This window comes from Caloenas nicobarica, chromosome 4, assembly GCF_036013445.1.
Source record: "Caloenas nicobarica isolate bCalNic1 chromosome 4, bCalNic1.hap1, whole genome shotgun sequence".
NCBI lineage: Eukaryota > Metazoa > Chordata > Aves > Columbiformes > Columbidae > Caloenas > Caloenas nicobarica.
Genome location: NC_088248.1, coordinates 72543590 through 72561066, shown reverse-complemented (window position 1 = coordinate 72561066; position 17477 = coordinate 72543590). Strand labels below are relative to the sequence as shown.

General features: G+C 44.1%; 1 protein-coding gene across 1 annotated transcript in view; it reads left to right on the top strand.

Moving 5' to 3' along the window:
- The window catches only part of FGFRL1 (fibroblast growth factor receptor like 1), a 183593-nt gene extending 169491 nt beyond the window's left edge, over positions 1 to 14102 (top strand). The window contains exons 5-7 of the mRNA XM_065634789.1: positions 1778 to 2062; positions 5958 to 6311; positions 9625 to 14102. Of these exons, the coding sequence (XP_065490861.1) occupies positions 1778 to 2062; positions 5958 to 6311; positions 9625 to 10034 (1049 nt within the window). The 3' untranslated portion in view covers positions 10035 to 14102. The remainder of the gene's footprint in view (positions 1 to 1777; positions 2063 to 5957; positions 6312 to 9624) is intronic.
- Positions 14103 to 17477: the final 3375 nt, after the last annotated feature.

Below are 17477 nucleotides of genomic sequence, written 5' to 3'. Positions count from 1 at the left end.
GCGGGGGGGGCACTGGGGGAGCTTTGAAGGTCCCTTCCGACCCACACTATTCTGTGATTCTATGATCAGCCTCCTCCATCCAGCAAAGCTCCGCTATAATGCACATCCCAGAGCTTCTGGCCCTCAGCCCTGGGCAGCAGAGGCCCACTGTGCTGTCCTGTTTCTAGCTTCCCTGATACCCGAAGCACAATGTTCTCAGCTTGCTTTGGTGTGTTATATGCTACTGAGGTCATGGCTTTCCAGTTGCTCTTGGTGAAGGCCAGTGGCTGATGGGCATGATCCAACCCAGTGTGCCACAGAGCAGGCCACTCATCACCTATTTCTCTTATTTCCCAAGAAAAGGATCAGAGAGAATTTACCAGGGGAGCGCAAAAATGCTGGCTGACTGCACTTCGTGGTTGAAGAGTAAGATCATAGTACACAAGAAACAGGGTTCAAAAGCAGGGGGAAAATGGAAGTGCTGGATGGACTCAGAGGAGAAACTGGTTTTGCCAAAATAAAAAAAAGAAGACAGGTGGATTTGGCAGGAGTATTTTGGATGTAGGGGGATAGTGCCAAGTGGGAGTCAGAAGTGGTGTTAATCTCAGCAGGAGGCTGCAGTTAGAAGTGCCCCTGGACTGGTGTTGCATAATTAAAGTAATTGTGAGAAATTTGTGATTTTTTTTTTTTTAATTCTTCATCACAGGACACTTAGACAAGCTGTTGCCTTGCAACAGGTCATGTTCTATTGTTTCAACTGTCTTAAAAGTTTTTGCAAAGATCATTTGCTTTCTATTGATTAGTGAGACTGACTCATGACTTCACAGAAAAACTCTACAATGTCAGTAAAGCTACTAGGATGTAATGGTGCCACCTCTTTTCCCTCTGGAATTCTTACATAATCTGAATTAAAGTTAGGTGCAGTCAAGGGTATAAGTTTAAGATCTTGTCAGGCTGGGACCTTGCATTTCCTAGTGGTTTTGTCACTGCCATTAGAAATATTGGTGATTTCCTTGCTAAGACAAGGTGACTATCTTAACCCATGATTCTGTCCACCAGCAGCTATTGCTTCAGCTTCTCCATTTTTGGGATGGACTGGCATGGTATAGCCTGTAGTAGCAAACTCAAGGGTTTTTTATTGGGTCTTTCGTTTTGTTTGTTTGCTTCTTTGGGCCTTTCAACATAAATGCTTCATAAATTAATGTTGAACAAATTGCGTACATTTAAGTTCAGATCAACGTACAAAAGTTTGGCACACTTCTAAGGCATACATATTGAAAAGAAGTTGATTCTTAAGTCCCGTTAAAGCCAGTGGGAATTAAGGGGCAGAACTTCTTCAGAAAATGAAGCTTCAAGTGAACACCAGTGTCAGCCTGACAGGAATCTGAGGTTTTTCCTTTGGTCTTGGCTAAGGGATTGCATTTGTGGCATGGAATATGGTAACAATTATAATGTGATTATGGGGCCACATTTTGCTTTCAGCTACAACAGCATGATTTTGGTATTATTTTGTGGGATGATCTGATGCAGTTCCCTTACGGACACTGAGAAATTACAGGGTTGTACGATGGAGAAGGCTAATGCGGTGGCCACAGCGGTCCAGTAGACATTCAAAAGCATCAGGCTGGATGGTGTCTCCTTTCTAATGAAATCAATTTGATCCTATATGAGGGTGATACACTGGTATGTATAGGGCTGCCAGGTGCCTCTCAAGCAAATTTGGCCGTAACACTTGACAGCAGCATCATTCTTTGCACGCCCTTTGCTCACCACAGTCAATTTTTCATGCCTTTTGCAGCCCGGCCCAGGTTCACGCAGCCTGCCAAGATGAGACGGAGAGTGATCGCCCGTCCTGTCGGCAGCTCCATCCGCCTGAAGTGCGTGGCCAGCGGGAACCCACGGCCTGACATCACGTGGCTGAAGGACAACAAACCCCTGACGCCCCAAGAGATTGGGGAGAACAAGAAGAAGAAGTGGACGCTGAACCTGAAGAACCTGAAGCCAGAGGATAGTGGGAAATACACCTGCCGAGTGTTTAACAAAGTTGGAGAAATCAATGCAACGTACAAAGTTGAAGTAATCCGTAAGTGCAGCCTCTGTGGGGGCAGCTTTGAGAAGGGGGCTGGCTGAGTAAAGAGGGCATGATGGCAAGTGCTCTGTGCTGATAGCCAGACACAGAAATGGGCAAGTGTTAAAAACATCAGCAGAAACAGAGAAAACATTACTGAAACTTGAGAATAAACTTAGCACCTGGGCAAGATGGAGTAGCAACAATACAATTCAGTAGCTGAAATAAGGAGAGATGCTTGGGAAAAAGTCATCTCTAAGGGCACCTGCATGATAAAAGTTCAGCATTGCCCAGTCTAATCTTACACCACCAACGGAGTCCATTCAAGGACAGACTGAGAAGTAACTGAGAAAGCCCTTTCATGTAGCTTAAAGGAGGGATGGAAATATTTAGGCTGGCCCAGATTACTTTGTCAAAGTGGTAATAAAGTGAAAGCAATCAATTGAAAATTTAGTCTAGATAGCTGTAACAGGAGACCCACTTTATTATAGAAGTCTCCCAAGGGAATTAGTAGAAATTTTGTGACAAGAGTGATTAGCCAGAAAGGCTTTATGGCCAGATTAAAAAAAAAAAAACAAACAACAAACGAACCACCAAACAAACAAACAAACAAAAACAAAACAACAATAAACCACAAAAAACCAACAAAACAAACAAACAAAAAATAAAAAAAAAACCCAAACATTTGGCCATCTGAAGGTTCAATTGGGCACAAATGAGATACTAAAAAAAAAAAAACCAAAATCCCACTAGGGCCCTGTCTGTATCTTTAGTTGCTGACATAGCTTCAAAGATTCAACCCTTAGAAGATGATCTGTGGGGGATTACCCTGCATTGTGGTGGGGTAAATTGCTCTCCTTACTATCTAGCTGTTGTGATTCTTGTTCTCTAATCTCCTGTTTCCCCTATGATTACTGAAGAAAATTATACTCAAATCCTACATAAATCTACCAGAGAAGAGCTCTTATTCTTAAATCATTTTGCTTTGTCCGTGGCATCATCCGGGGTTGTCATGGAAATGATTACAGAGCCATCAACTCAAGAAAGTGGAGAAGATGAGCTGAGTGGAGGGAAGATTGAATAGCCTTCATTAATGAGGAGCAGGGACATGGAGAGCTATTTCCAGCCACATGGAAAGCATGTTATTTGTCTGTCTGTGCATATATTTTAGCATGAGAAAGTTTATCCCAGTGTGAAAGATTGTTCTTAAAGGTAAAGATCTGTTCTCTGATAAGTCCTTTCTCTAGAATCACAGGAATTAAAAGCACATGTGGGGAGCTCTGTTGGGCTCCAAACGCAAAAACCTGCTGGACATCTGGGATTGATAAAGAGGCAGCTGTGTGGAGACAGTAAAAACACGTGTTTACACTAAAACCAGGAGCAGAGACAGGGAAATGAATCAAGCCCCATCCTAATGGCAGCTGTGGCATTTTCACTTCATCAAAACCAGACAGCACCAGGAACAAACCCCTTTCTGTGTCCCTGTTTATCTTGGTTTTTATCAACTTAAAGATGTATGTAACCTTTGTTTTCATTAGCTTTTGCTGGCTAGGAGTGAAAACAGTAACCAAAGCTGGAACCAGAGTCAAGGAGATAAGGGCATTAAGCAGTTTTCAGACGTCTTTCTATTTTTAACATCATTCTGTGGAGCATTACAGGTTTTATTCAATTTCCTCCTTCTTTTTCCCCCCTGAGCCTCCAGTCCTGCTTATCTGAGTCTCAGTCTCCCCAGCTGTGATTCCTGCTCATAGTCCCAAGTCAAAGCCTATAGAGACCACTGTGGTACTTTTGTTTCCCAAGCACATCTTTGGAGCCCTCATTATTGAAAGTATCCTGAGTTTTTGAAAGAGGGTCCATTGTTTCTTCCTCTCATCCCAAAGCCGGTGCTTGTGGGAGCTGTTTTGTTACATGCTCAATCCAACAGTGTTTGCCGTCAAAAGTAGTTGATGATTGCCAGCAGTTACCACCCACAGTGATACCATAATTTCTCCCTGTGCCTACTAGGATAGAGGTTTGCAGTACCTCCTTGTCTGGAAACTGTGGCAGATTTCTCTGATGTCAGAAAAATATCCAAGCATTCCTCAGAATGAGGGATAATTTTTTTCCTTTGACTTTATGTGGTGTTGACACAACCTAAAGCTGGAAGAGATGATCTTGTGAACCACTTGTGTTTGATTTCCTTTCCTACCATCTTGTTTCCCTCATCAGCTGAGATATGAGGCAAAATAATTGTGGGAAATAAAAGATTTTGTTGTTGGCTAGAAAAGCAAAAGCCATCTGAGCTCTTCCTCCACAAAAATTTGCTCCATAGTGAGTGTGGGAATGATTAGACTGAAGGAAAATAATAGAATCAGGGAGGTGAGGATGAAGTGAAGATCTTCCTCACCAGCAGTGTCTGTGGTCTGAGTTTCCCCAGCAGTGGATGACACGGCATGAGGTGGCTTCCAGTAGAGTTTGGTCCCCATAGGCAACTACCAGGCCCAGCAACGGAGGTGACAGATATCTCCTGAAGGACTCCCAGACAAAAGATAAGACAATATCCACAGCCTGCCATTAGTCCCTGAAAGAAGGGACCCTTTCCCATCCAATTTTTTTGTCTATCTTTAGAGAGTACTTGGGAAGACCAAAAGGAGATGGAACATATCCTGCCCTACCCCTCACTGTCCCCAAACTGGGGGTAGCCACAGTGGTTCTGGTGTGGACCCTCGATAGATATATACTTGTAAATAATCTAGTAAAAAACTCAGAATACAGAAGGTTCTGTCATATTCACCTGTAAATTGCACCCTACCAGACATGATGGTAAGAGACACAGCATCACAAAATCACAGAGTGGTTGAGGTTGGAAGGGATCTCTGGAGGTCATCTGGTCCAATCCCCCTGCTCAAGCACCGACACCTGGGTCTGGTTGCCCAGGACTGTGTCCGGATGTCTTTTTAATATCATCAAGGATGGAGATGCCACAATCTCTCTGGGCATCCTGTGCCAGTGCTCAGTCACCCTTACAGTAAAAAAGTGTTTCCTGATGTTATATACGTTGACAAGACATCATCAGGGTCAATATGAAGCGAACATTTACAGTAAAATAATCCACTTCATTTGTGTTCAGACCTGTACTATTGGCCCAATTTAATCCTGAAATGGGTTTTGGCCTTTTTGGCTACTACCAGGCCATTTAACTTCCTCTGGTCAAGACTCGAGAAAGATCACTGCAGCCTCTGACCCTGTAGGTCAAGGTGCATCATTAAGAGCCCATTTTTTCTGGGATATGGTCCCTGAGGCATGGGGATAAGCGGGAGTACAAGGCAGGATGGCCCCTTTTATCATCTCATACAGCAAGGGAATGGGGAAATTCAGCAGTCTGGGCTGGATGTACACTACTTGCCAAGAAGAAGAAAGGTCAGGTCTGACTTGTGTGGTGCTGAGTAATACAACTGCAAACTGAGTACTCATATATGAGTACTTCATGACTGACCTGAGAGAGCAGAAACACAGCCAAGACAGAAAAACCTTCTGTAGGAGGTTCTCAGGACCCTGTTTGCTTAGCAGTTAGGAGGGTTATTCAGTGTACCAAAGAGGCCTGAAGAAAATCTTCCAAAATATAAAGGCTAAGAGGGAGAGCAAGCTTTTCTGCAGGTCTGATGCACATAGAGTAAGTAACTTCCTTGTTAGAAACAGGAAGGTTCAGGCTGAGCATGAGAAAAGACTTGCTAAGCCTCAGTCAATGGAGGAGTTGTTTGGAGAGACTGGAGAGCATCTGCCATTAGCGGCTTTGGCAGAGGCTGGGCAAATTTATATCAGGAGAGGTTTGCAGAAATTGTCCTATGTCTTTTTCCAATGTTTCTGCAATCACAAGTTAATGAGATTGGCAGACACCTTGTTCCATGGATTTCCCTGTATTTTTGTGCAGAGAGGACAAGATCCAAACCCATCCTGACAGGGACGCACCCCGTCAACACAACGGTAGACTATGGTGGGACCACATCCTTCCAGTGCAAAGTCCGCAGCGATGTCAAACCCGTCATCCAGTGGCTGAAAAGGGTGGAGTACGGCACAGAGAGCAAGTACAACTCAACCATCGATGTTGGGGGACAGAAGTTTGTTGTGCTGCCTACGGGGGAAGTCTGGTCCCGTCCCGATGGTTCCTACCTGAACAAACTGATGATTACTCGAGCCAAGGAAGAGGACGCAGGGATGTACATTTGCCTGGGGGCAAACACCATGGGCTACAGCTTTCGCAGCGCTTTTCTAACAGTCCTGCCAGGTGAGTTATGCCTTTTTTTTCCCAATCTGAAACAGTAGTCTGTATTATGGAATTTATAGGAGCTGGGGCTGTTCAGCCTGGAGAAAAGGAGGCTGAGGGGAGACCTTCTTGCTCTCTACAACTACCTGAAAGGAGGTTGTAGTATGGATGGTGTTGGTCTCTTCTCCCAAGTAGCAAGTGATAGGACAAGAGGAAATGGCCTCAAGTTGCACCAGGAAAGGTTTAGATTGGATATTAGGAAAAAGTTCTTCACAGAAAGGGTTGTCAGGCATTGGAACAGGCTGCCCAGGGAAGTGGTGGAGTCACCATCCATGGAGGGGTTTAAAAGGCGTTTAGAGGAGGTTCTTAGGGACATGGTTTAGTGCTAGAGTTAGTTTAGGTTATGATTGGAGTCCATGATCCTGAGAGTCTCTTCTAACTGAAATGATTCTATGATTCTATGATTAATGGAACTACTGATGCTGAGTGGGGTGTATGGCCCTCTGTGATGCTGTGCTGATTTAGGCTAGCCCGGTTCTGATAAGAATAAATGAGGGACTAAATCAGACCTGATTTAAATCAGCCCCTGCTGAAATCCTTTTGATGATGTTTCCTTTTCTCTCTTCATGGGAAATAATGATTCCAGCAAGGTGAAATAAAATGAGTGATCTGATCCTGTATGGAAGAGGAGCTGGGAGAAGATACTGCAGTTGCAGGCACTACATCACTTCATCAACAGGGTGCAGGACATGAGAGAGGAACTGAATAGAAGCACAGTTTGCAACCCCATTCCCTTACATTCTTCCTTTCTCTTGTTCTTATTTATATTGCTTTTACTGGTAAAAGGAAACAGTGATACAGGCCCATAAAACAAGAGAATAAAAACTGTCCCAGTCACAAGGAAAGGAAAAGAATGAGGTAAAGGAGAGAATGACTGAATAGTTAAATTCTTATCCAGTGATCCCCTGGGGACCCTTGTACTAAACTCGCAGCTGCTTCCTTCTCTCCCCAGGCCTCAGTGCTGGTGGCCATGTCCAACTGAGGGTGTATCAAGAGTGTTTGAGGCACACACTTTGTAATTTACTCTTTTGCCTCTTGACTGTGAAGTTCTGCCCTGAAGAGTATCTTTAGTTGAAAATGGCATTTCTTTCTGCCTCCTCTTACTGTGTGAATCTAGCTTCACATCCACCAGTTTTATGACAAAAATCGGTCTTACTGCTTTTTCTTCCCTTCACCACCACAAGACCAACACAGCTAAAAGACTGCAAGAGCTGGAGCCAGTATGAGAACATTTTAGCTGTTGGGTCTAATTGGGTGTCTCCAGCCAAGACACCAGTGAGAGACAGAGATCATTAATTCTAACTCAGGCTGTTAGGACTGGTTTTCTGTGCAGGTAGTGGGGAAAATGCTCATGAGTCCTGTAATTAAGGCAGTATGGCTTCTTCTGCTCACTGATTGACAAAGTTCTGCATCTCAGCAGCCATTGAGAGTCACTAGCTTAAATTCAGATACTGATAGCAAGTTGCCAAGTAAGAGAATGCTCTTGGCGTCTTCTTTAGGATCACTTAGATTTAGGACTAAACCCCACCTAGAAAGCCTGTCAATCCAAGGAAAAGGCTGCATGGGTGGGATATAGCTCAAAGCCTCTGGGAGTTTCTGAACAATGAAAGCCTGATCCGGTTCCCACTGAAATCAGTGGGTGACTTTCCACTGATTTAAATGGCACTATAATGAGGCCTCATACCAGAACTAGAGCCTGCAGGCCTGTTGTTATTGGCAATGACAAAGGAGAACCCAGCTTGCCCTCAAAGGCAAAGATGTGGTTGCAAGGCCATGAGTTAGAAAAACACAATTTTGTTTGTAAATCTACCAGATTTGACATAGACAGCTCCAGAGAACAGCATGGAGGAATATCAAAACACTTTCGTTTCAGCCCAGCAGAGGATTTCTGCCAACTGACAGGAAGACTGTTGTTTTCGTGGTCAGCTGATGGGTCACTTCTCTGATTCTGTCTTGCTTTGAGCAGGGGGCTGGACCAGATGATCTCCAGACTCCCCCTCAAGCCTAAATTATTCTGTAATTTCAAGTGTTGGTGAATCAAAGTTTTGTCTGTTGAAGTCAACTGTATAGGTCCTTCTGACTTCAAAGAGACCACATGGTAGATATTTAATATTTCAAGCTAGCCATAGGATTATTTGTCGAGGAGGGAAAAAGACATCAGTGTCTTAAAGAAGTTTGGCTTGAAAGTTAAGTGATATATGTTTGAATATAACGTATTAGGCAATTTGGATAGACCAAAAAGTTTCTTGAGTGTCTCCTTGCAAGCTGAACTCTGTGCCTACATGTTTTTCAGGGCTTTGCAAATCCCAGATGATAGCTATCTAGATGGGGATTTTGATAGTTAGGATCCTACCCCAGAACTCCTTTTGGCACTATAAATCAAGAGATCAGGCTGAGAAACTGGAGTAGCTACACATGGATATATAGTCTGCCAATAGCAGAGAGGGGAAGAGGGACTTAGGCATGAAAGATGCTGTCTGAAGCATCTTATATCCTCCAATAGCTGAATTTGCTGCCCTTGGAAAGCCAACTGCAGCTCCAAAGAGACTGGTGGAGTTAGAGCCCATTTGGCCTAGGGAGTTGGACACACACTTTAGTGCCATGTGAACTTTCATGTCTCCATGACTTGGGCACCAAGGAGGGCAAACCAGCTCACCTACATTTTTCCCATCCTTCAGCCTTCTGCTCAGCCCCACGAGAACCTCAAGACAGCACCTCCAAAACACCATCTTCATGCTGCCTGCCATGGTGGAGCTTTGCTTAGTAGCTCCAGTATCCATAGGCAGGGATACTAAAGAGTGTGTAAAGCCCATGCAGACACAGCTATGCAACTGGGCAGCGTGCTGTGGCTCTGCACAACCCTATCGTTCCTCCTGGGCTGCTGACTTGGAGGTATTGCTGACATGTCCCACGTTGTCTCCTCCAATCTGGGCAGCAACGTCCAGTCCATCGCAGAGTGAGGGTGTTAGGAAACTCACTCAGGCTGGCTCTAGTGCATCCATTAAAACTTGGATAGGAAAATTAAAAAATCCCCCAAAGGCTCCCCTCCTGATCCCTAAACCAGAGAAAATGAGTTGCTTGTTCTTCCAGGAGCACTGAAAAGCAAAGCAGTTACCAAACATCATATGCTGGCTTGATTTCTCCCTTGTTACTTGGTCTGGCAGGGTTGCCAGACAGCCTGTACAACAGCCAGCCCGGGTGTGACATCTGGTTTGAATCCACTTTGCCTGCATTTAATTAACTCTTTCTGTCTCTCTCCTGCTGTCATGTCCAGACCCCAAGCCTCCGAGCGCACCTGTGCCCCCTTCCTCAGCCAGCAGCCTGCCCTGGCCCGTCATCATCGGCATCCCGGCCGGAGCTGTCTTCATCTTTGGGACGATCCTCTTGTGGCTTTGCCAGACCAAGAAGAAACCCTGCTCCCCTCCAGCTGCTGCCCCCGTGCACCGGCCGCAGCCCCGGGACAGGATCTGCGTCTCCCAGGTCCCCGACAAAGACTGCATCTCCTCCATAAACTACGAGGAATATGTCGCCCAGCAGCAGCATTTATTGTCCCAAGGGCCTGCACTCGCCCCGGCCATGGCATCCAAAATGTACCCAAAGATTTACACGGACATCCACACCCACACCCACTCGCACGTGGAAGGCAAAGTCCACCAGCACCAGCACATCCAGTACCAGTGCTAAGAAGGCAGCCGTGTTCCGTAGTAGCTCGTTTGGGCTTTTCCTCGTGGTACCTCAGAAGAGACTGCTCCAAGTCAGCTCACACTGCCAGCAATAGGCAAAGCGGACAGAAAAGATTATATATATAATTTTAAATATATATATATACATATATATATAATTGTATATGCGTGTGTGTATGTGTGTATATATATGTGTATATATCTATATCTATCTATATAAATGTATATATAATAGACAGAGAGAGAAAAGAGATTTTTTTTTTAATTATTGCAATCAGGATGTAGCTGAGGAATAATGAAGGAACTCCAAATCTCAGTAGAGAAGCAGCCATCTCCAACAGCAAAGCCTTACTGGATTTTTTAATCAAGGTGGTGACAAGTGAGACAGGACACAGGGACATGAACGATCACCTCCTTCCTCGTGTTGCTAAAAGGAGTGAGAAGAGCAAAAGGTGACTGTGGTGTTTTTCTGGATGGGCACAGCTGTTCCTGCGCCTGCTGCACATCACTCGTTTCAGTGGGAAGCCCTCAGACCTGTCCTGCTCTGTGTGACTCGAGCCGTAAAATACCTGAGGTTTAATGCCAAAGCACCAGAAGACATAACCAATTCACCTGGCAAAAAAAAAACCAACACAAGAGGGTCTGGAAAAACTAATTCCTATTCACAATATGAAACGCCAAATGCTTCTCAATCATGGTCGTTTGATCTGAAATGGTAACCAAGCTGGTTGGTTCGATTTCTGCCAGTTGAAGGCATCATGTTTCGCATGGAGTGTTCTGCAGATCGAACAGCAAGTGCTTCCGTCTCCCGGTCCTAGGACTCAGTACCACTATCAGGAAAATGGAAAGAAGGAAAGAGGAACATTGTACAGAACACCTTTATATTTATATTTAAGAAATAATAATAATTAATAATAATAATAATTGAACTGCTGATGGTGAAGAAGGTAAAACATGCTGTCCTTCTCTGATGGCTCACAGTGACAAGCTACTGGATTTTCTACATCAATGCGAAATACATGAAAATATTAGAAAAAAAAGAGTAAGAAATAAGGAGAATGAAATAATAATCTTGTAGGAAAAAAACGCATTTGAGGAATATTCACCTAGGTTGTGTGTGGTTGTCCCCACCTCTCAGATAACTTTTTGGAAATGATTCAACTTCATTGCACTTAAAACAATAGCAAAAACAGAAAGAAGATAAAATAAATAAGGACCATATTAAATACCTATATGGACTGGAAATGAATCCAATTGCAAATATAAAACCTTTGTAATTCTATATAGAGTTTAAACAGAAGTCGTGTATATTTAATTTATTTTGTTAAACAAGAAAAAATGTATGATATTTTCCTTGAAACAGGCATTTCTATACATATTTTTGATCAAAGAAAATAAAGAATTTTTTTTTTTCAGGTTCTATAGATGCCATGCTCAGAGTATGCTCAATGTAGCATGTGACCAACTGTACTTCTAACCTGGAGGTCATCTATTTCTATGCCTTTTTACACTAGCTACGTGTAACCTCCTAACATCATTGCAAGTACCTCTGGTGCCATCCTTTCCATCAGAAGCTGATCTTTTCCACTGTGTATATTCTGTCTGTGAGGGTCTGCAGTGGCCGGATCACTTCTCATGGATCCCTTGTCATCTTCTGTAGCAAAGTTCTCTGTTTACAGGGAAATCTGTTTCACTATGCATTTTTTGGGGGGAGGGGGAAGAACATTGCATTTGTTTTTTAAGCATGAACCTGCAGTGGGTTGTCTTTTTAAAAGAAAATTTTGTAAATCAAAATATAATAATTCACGAGCCTGTAAAATGAACTTCAGCCTCAGGGTGCTTGGAAGGGGAAAATGTAGGTGAAACACTTGTGTTTGTAAATGCAGCTGCTGAAGGAGCCGGCGACGGGTGAGTTGGGTGCAGTAAGGAGAGCACGAAGGGGGCTGCACCTTTGTTCTGCTGCATGCCAAGGAGAGGCATCCAACCCTTTAGAGACCAAAGTTTTCTTCAGAAAGGCAGGTTCAGCAATGCTGCAACTGTTTGCTGTTCACTGGAGTGTCTCTTAAAGTTTGCTGCGGAAAAAAAAAAAAAGCCCTGAAAATTTGAAGCATGCCAGTTTTTAAGTTTGAAATTGCTTTCTTTTCAAGCCTGCTGTGCAAAAGAGATCTTCAGCAAACCAGCTGCTCCGTTTCAAAGTGAAACACTTCATTTAACCTGAAACAAAACAATGCTCTAGGCTTTGCTTTTCCCTGGACTTTTCTGAAGATATTTGCTCTGGGTTGACCTGCAGTGATTTTTCTGTTGACTTGTTTGAGTCACCAGCAAACCAAACAGTTCCCTGTTTGCTCAGCCGTGGTGCTCTGAGATGGAGCCCCCATTCAGCGAAGCACGTCAGCTCCTGATTTCTTTCACCAATTCATGCTGCTACTAAAAGTCCCTTTTTTTTGCCTTAGCCATCTGGATAGGTGGCTCCATCCCTGCCCACTGTGCCAGTGCTGGCAGGACCCACCATTAACAATAGTGCTGGGGCAGGGGAGGAGGAGGAGGAGAAAGTGGAACAGGGGGACCTTCCTACTCACGTGGAGTTTACTAACAAGTGCTACAGCACCGCATAGCACATTCTCATGCTTTCCTGCAAGCTATAGTAGGAACCCTGCGTTATAACCTCTACAGGAAGACCATCCCTCACGATGATCTTCCTCTAGAAATAATAATAATAAAGCAATCCACTGATCTTTTTTTTCATCAGGAGGGTTCAGTTACATTCTGTTAACACAAATGTATGAAGTCCATAAAAGCTAAATTCAGATCATGGGTATCTTTGCATGCATCCTCTCAGCTTCAGGGAGACATCATTATGAGCACTGTGGGCTCTGTTTGGATATAAGGCATGATTTAGGCAGGAGTTCTTAATGGCTGTAGCTTATTGAGTGATTTCATTAAAAAAAAAAAAAAGAAAAAGAAAAAGAAAGAAACCAAACCCCCCAAAAACACTAAGAAGCCCTTATACACTAAATGCATCACCTTCATTTGAGAAAGGCAATAAGTGGATTTTTCCATGAGACATACTAAGGGCTACATCTCATATCTCAAGCCAACTTACTGCTCGATAGTACGTCCCGAGCTACTGCAGGTGTCAGCAGCGTTGGGGACATGGCAGAGGGTGGGATGTACCTGTAACCCCGCGGCCCTTCTCTGCTCTCTGTGCCAGGCTGCAGCGAGAGGACACTTCTAACACATGCTGGCAGTACTGATTCCAGCATCAAATGTGGTGGTGAACACTGGTTTTGTATGGTTGAGCTCTAAGCAAACACTAAGAGAATGTCCTATAGCACTTTTAAAAATTGCAGCTGTATCGCTGACCCTCGGAGGGGTGTTAGTGGGTTAAAAGAAGCAATTCTGCATTGCCCATACAGCACAACCTTCCACGCTGAGCGTAACGCTCTACACTGGTGCCTTCTACCCTTTGTGATCCAGCTCTAGTGTTGTATCACACAGTAAAAAACTTTACGTATTGCCAGATACACAGAAGGAGTGACTTCTTCCTGCTGTTTGTAGCTCCTACCTTTAGACACAAATCTCTAGTGATGCTGATAGAGGGATTGCCGAAGGGGAACACCGCAGCAAAGCACCCAGCATGGACGGTGCAGTGGCCAAGCGCAGCTGCGCTCTCAGCCATGGTGCTGAGAAGGCAGCTCTGGTTTTGGATGCATCATGTGAGATGCTATAAAGGTCTTGATTTGCAGGAAGCTTGGGGTTTTCATCCTGCCTTGGGTATCAGCTCCCTCTTGAGCATCTCTTGTTGGGCACCTAAATGGATGTGAAGTTTCCCCCTAGGAAAATATCATCATGTGCTCTATTTAAGAGGGGCTGTATATATTGTCTGGACCTTGTGCTGGCTTGCTGTGCCTGGGTGGGTTTTGCATTTCTGAGGAGTTATTTTGCCTCCAGAGGGAATCTGTAAGTGCTCTTAAGAGTCGCTCTGTCCCATGCCCTACTTCATGCCATTTACTTTTGAGGCTTGATTGTGTCTTGCATGTACTGCAAAGTCTTCCTTACTCTCAATAAATTCAGCCAGGTCCTGCTTGTGTTTGAATTTGTTTTTCATCAGTTGGACAAGATTTAGACTGATCTTCACTCATGAATAGAGGATATTTAAAGAAGAAAACCATAGTCTTGCAATTAACTACTCTATTTTGAACACAGAAGTTTTTATGTAATGTATAAGTATACGTGTACATATAGGCATATAGATATACATGCCAGGCTGTGATACAGAAGACAGTTGTACTTTTAAAGCCATGAGACTTCAAAGATAGAAAGGAATTTTAGGCTTAAAACTCACCATCTTTTTTAAATTTATTTGCATTACAGATCAAACACGGCCTTACATGCCAGTTTGTGTGTGGCATTTTTAAACTTTATATGGACAGTCTTTGTATGGTCAGCCCCTTTCAAACTAAAAAACCTCCCATTTATCAGACATTTAAAATAATAAGTGTCATGTGATTTTCAGTCAATAGCAAATACGGTAACTGAACACATCAAAATGAGACAGCATGACAGAGTGTGTGTATGTCTGTGCCTGTCTAATAAAAGTTACAGAAGAAAGGAATAAAAGCCTGGAAATGTGTTAATAGACAATAGAGTTCTGTAAACTTACCATGTTTTGAAGGAAAATTTCTCTGTGTGTCTGTGAGGGTGTGAATGTATGTGTGTTTGCACACATCAGGAATATGTGCTGGCAAGACAAAGCAGAAAATATTGCAGAATTACCTTTGCACCACAACTCAGTCTAATATTTTGTGCAGGTGCTGTGAATCCAGAAGAGGCATTAGTTTTTATACGATTTGAAAAAAGTTTCTATTTTTTAGCGAAAAGAGACTATTTTTCCTCTCTCTGCCTCTAGAGCCAAATGCCATAGTTGCACCAGGACCCAAAATACCACTAACTAGATGAAATTTTGGGGTCCCTGGAGCTGGTGGCCAAAGTTCAGTGCCTGGAGTGGAGCAGGGATTTCAGGTTCAAGCCCAGCACCTCCACCCTCTTGGGGCGAATGTCTGTCTCACTACTCACTCCAGAGCCAGCAGATATGCAAGCTGTGACACTTTTAAGTTAAGAAAAGCTGGCCGTCACCCAAACTTCATCTTGACATGACCTAGACCTTTGACCCAAAGAGACCCGCGCAGAAATCGCACACTTGGGGTGGGAAAGAGGAAATATTTCTCTGTCAGCTTAATTTCTGTGCCTCTCTGAAACTCTTCAGAGGTTTGAAATATTGGAAGAAAGCCCCAGGGGAGATGTAGCAGTGAGCAAAAACTGTGAGGTGGTCAAAGGTTAATGGGGAATTTATCATGGTTTTGTTATCTGGGCATCACTTCTGTCTACATGGGGTATGTTGAATGTGCCCAGGACTCCAAATGTCCCAAAGTCAATTTTTATTCCACGTACAGCACCCATTCCAGCGCTTGCAGATGCCAGTGGGAAAAAATCCCTGCCATGTCCATTGGGAAATCAATTGGATGCATGGAGTCATTGCAAGGTTTTTACATCTCTTGTTCTGGCTGGCCCATTGGCAGAGAAAGACATGACAGGACTTAATGGCCAGAGTATGAAGCCAGACACATTTAAATGGGAAATGCACACATTTTGGAAGGAGTTAACAAAGGAAGGGATAGACACTGCATGTCTCACAATCTTCAAAACAAGGCTGGGTGCTTCGTGGACAGGGTGTTTCATTTGGATGCAAGATTTTGGGAATATTATTGGGATGAAAGCATACATCTAGTCCAGATGGGGTCATCTAAAGAAGTTTAGTCAAGCTGCAGAGAAGAGGAGACACAAGCGCAGGTCCCCTGCACCCAGCACACACGCACCACAGGCCTTATGGCAACATTTGGCACAGGACAGCCCCGCTCAGGCTGCGCACCCGGCTCCACTTGCCTCCAGACTGTAAGTATGTGATCTCAGCACTTTCCAGCTTATTACTACAGTAATGGTGTTATTTATATAGACCGGAGCTGTGCGTCGACATTTACTGTGTCTGCAAGAAGCCCCTGGTGTAAACGGCAGCGTAGCCCGGTGTGTGCACACACCGCTCCTCTATGCTGTCAGCGTTTTAGAAAATTGTACTGCATCCACTGCAGTTAGTGTCAGGAAGAATTTACGTGGGAATTTGAATGTAAACACGTGGTTAACGGCCTGCTCAATTGCTGGAGCGAGTTCAGAGAAGGGCAAGGAAGCTGGTGAAGGATCTGGAGCACAAGTGTGATGGGGAGCGGCTGAGGGAGCTGGGGCTGCTCAGCCTGGAGAACAGGAGGCTGAGGGGAGACCTGATCGCTGTCTGCAACTGCCTGCAAGGAGGTTGTAGCATGGAAGATGTTGGTCTCTTCTCCCATTTAACAAACCATAGGACAAGAGGAAATGGCCTCGAGTTGCTCCAGGGGAGGTTTAGATTGGATATTGGGAAACATCTATTCCCAGAAAGGGTTGTCAGGCATTCGAACAGGCTGCCCAGGGCAGTGGTGGAGTCACCATCCCTGGGGGTGTCTAAAAGATGCATATATGAGGTTCATAGACACATGGTTCAGTGCCAGTGTGAGGTTAATGGTTGGACTCAATGATCTTGAGGGTCTCTTCCAACCAAAATGATTCCATGATTCTATAAACTTATTCCTGGTGTAAGCATCTTCCATTACCTTTTGCCATGCATGAGAGCCAACTGGGATCCTGCCCTGCCCTCGCCATGGGCTGGACGCGGCTCCTCCCCGGCACACTCATTTGGACGTGAGGGGTTGTATGTTGGGTTGTACAGTTTGGCCAAAGTGACCATGCATGGGATCCCAATGGGTGTTAGACCCACAGAGAGGACACTCATGTACGTTTTTCTGTGGACTGATGGACGTAGGGAGGGTGTGAGGGGCATAGTCACAAAAGCGCCTAGCTCTACCGAGTGGATTTCACCTATAGATCTCAGCAAGAATTTCACAGAGGCAAAAATGAGACTCGAAGGTACCAGCCAAGGTTAGGGTCTGTCATTCAAACATGCTGGGATGCACCCAGGCCACCTGACAGGTTGGTTCTGTATTCTGGACCTGCCAGAAGATGCTAATATGTAGGAATTGTAGTCATTTCAGACTTTCTCTTGACCGTGACTTAGCAGCAAAGCACTTCTTAGGCAAAGATTCTCAGCTTTTAGAAGTCTTCTACAAATGTAAAAAACAAAAGCAAACAAAAAAAATACCCCCAAAAACAAACGAACAAACAAAAGTCAATTATAGTAGTTGAAAACAGGAAGTAATGGGTGATGAAACCATATTTTAAATACTTGTGTTACACTGACTGTTAAGTGGCACATAAATATTGCCTGTATATAGTCTGGAGGAAAGAGGATGCCCATTTTACATTTTGTGTTTAGACCAGGCACCCTTGTGTGTGTTTACCA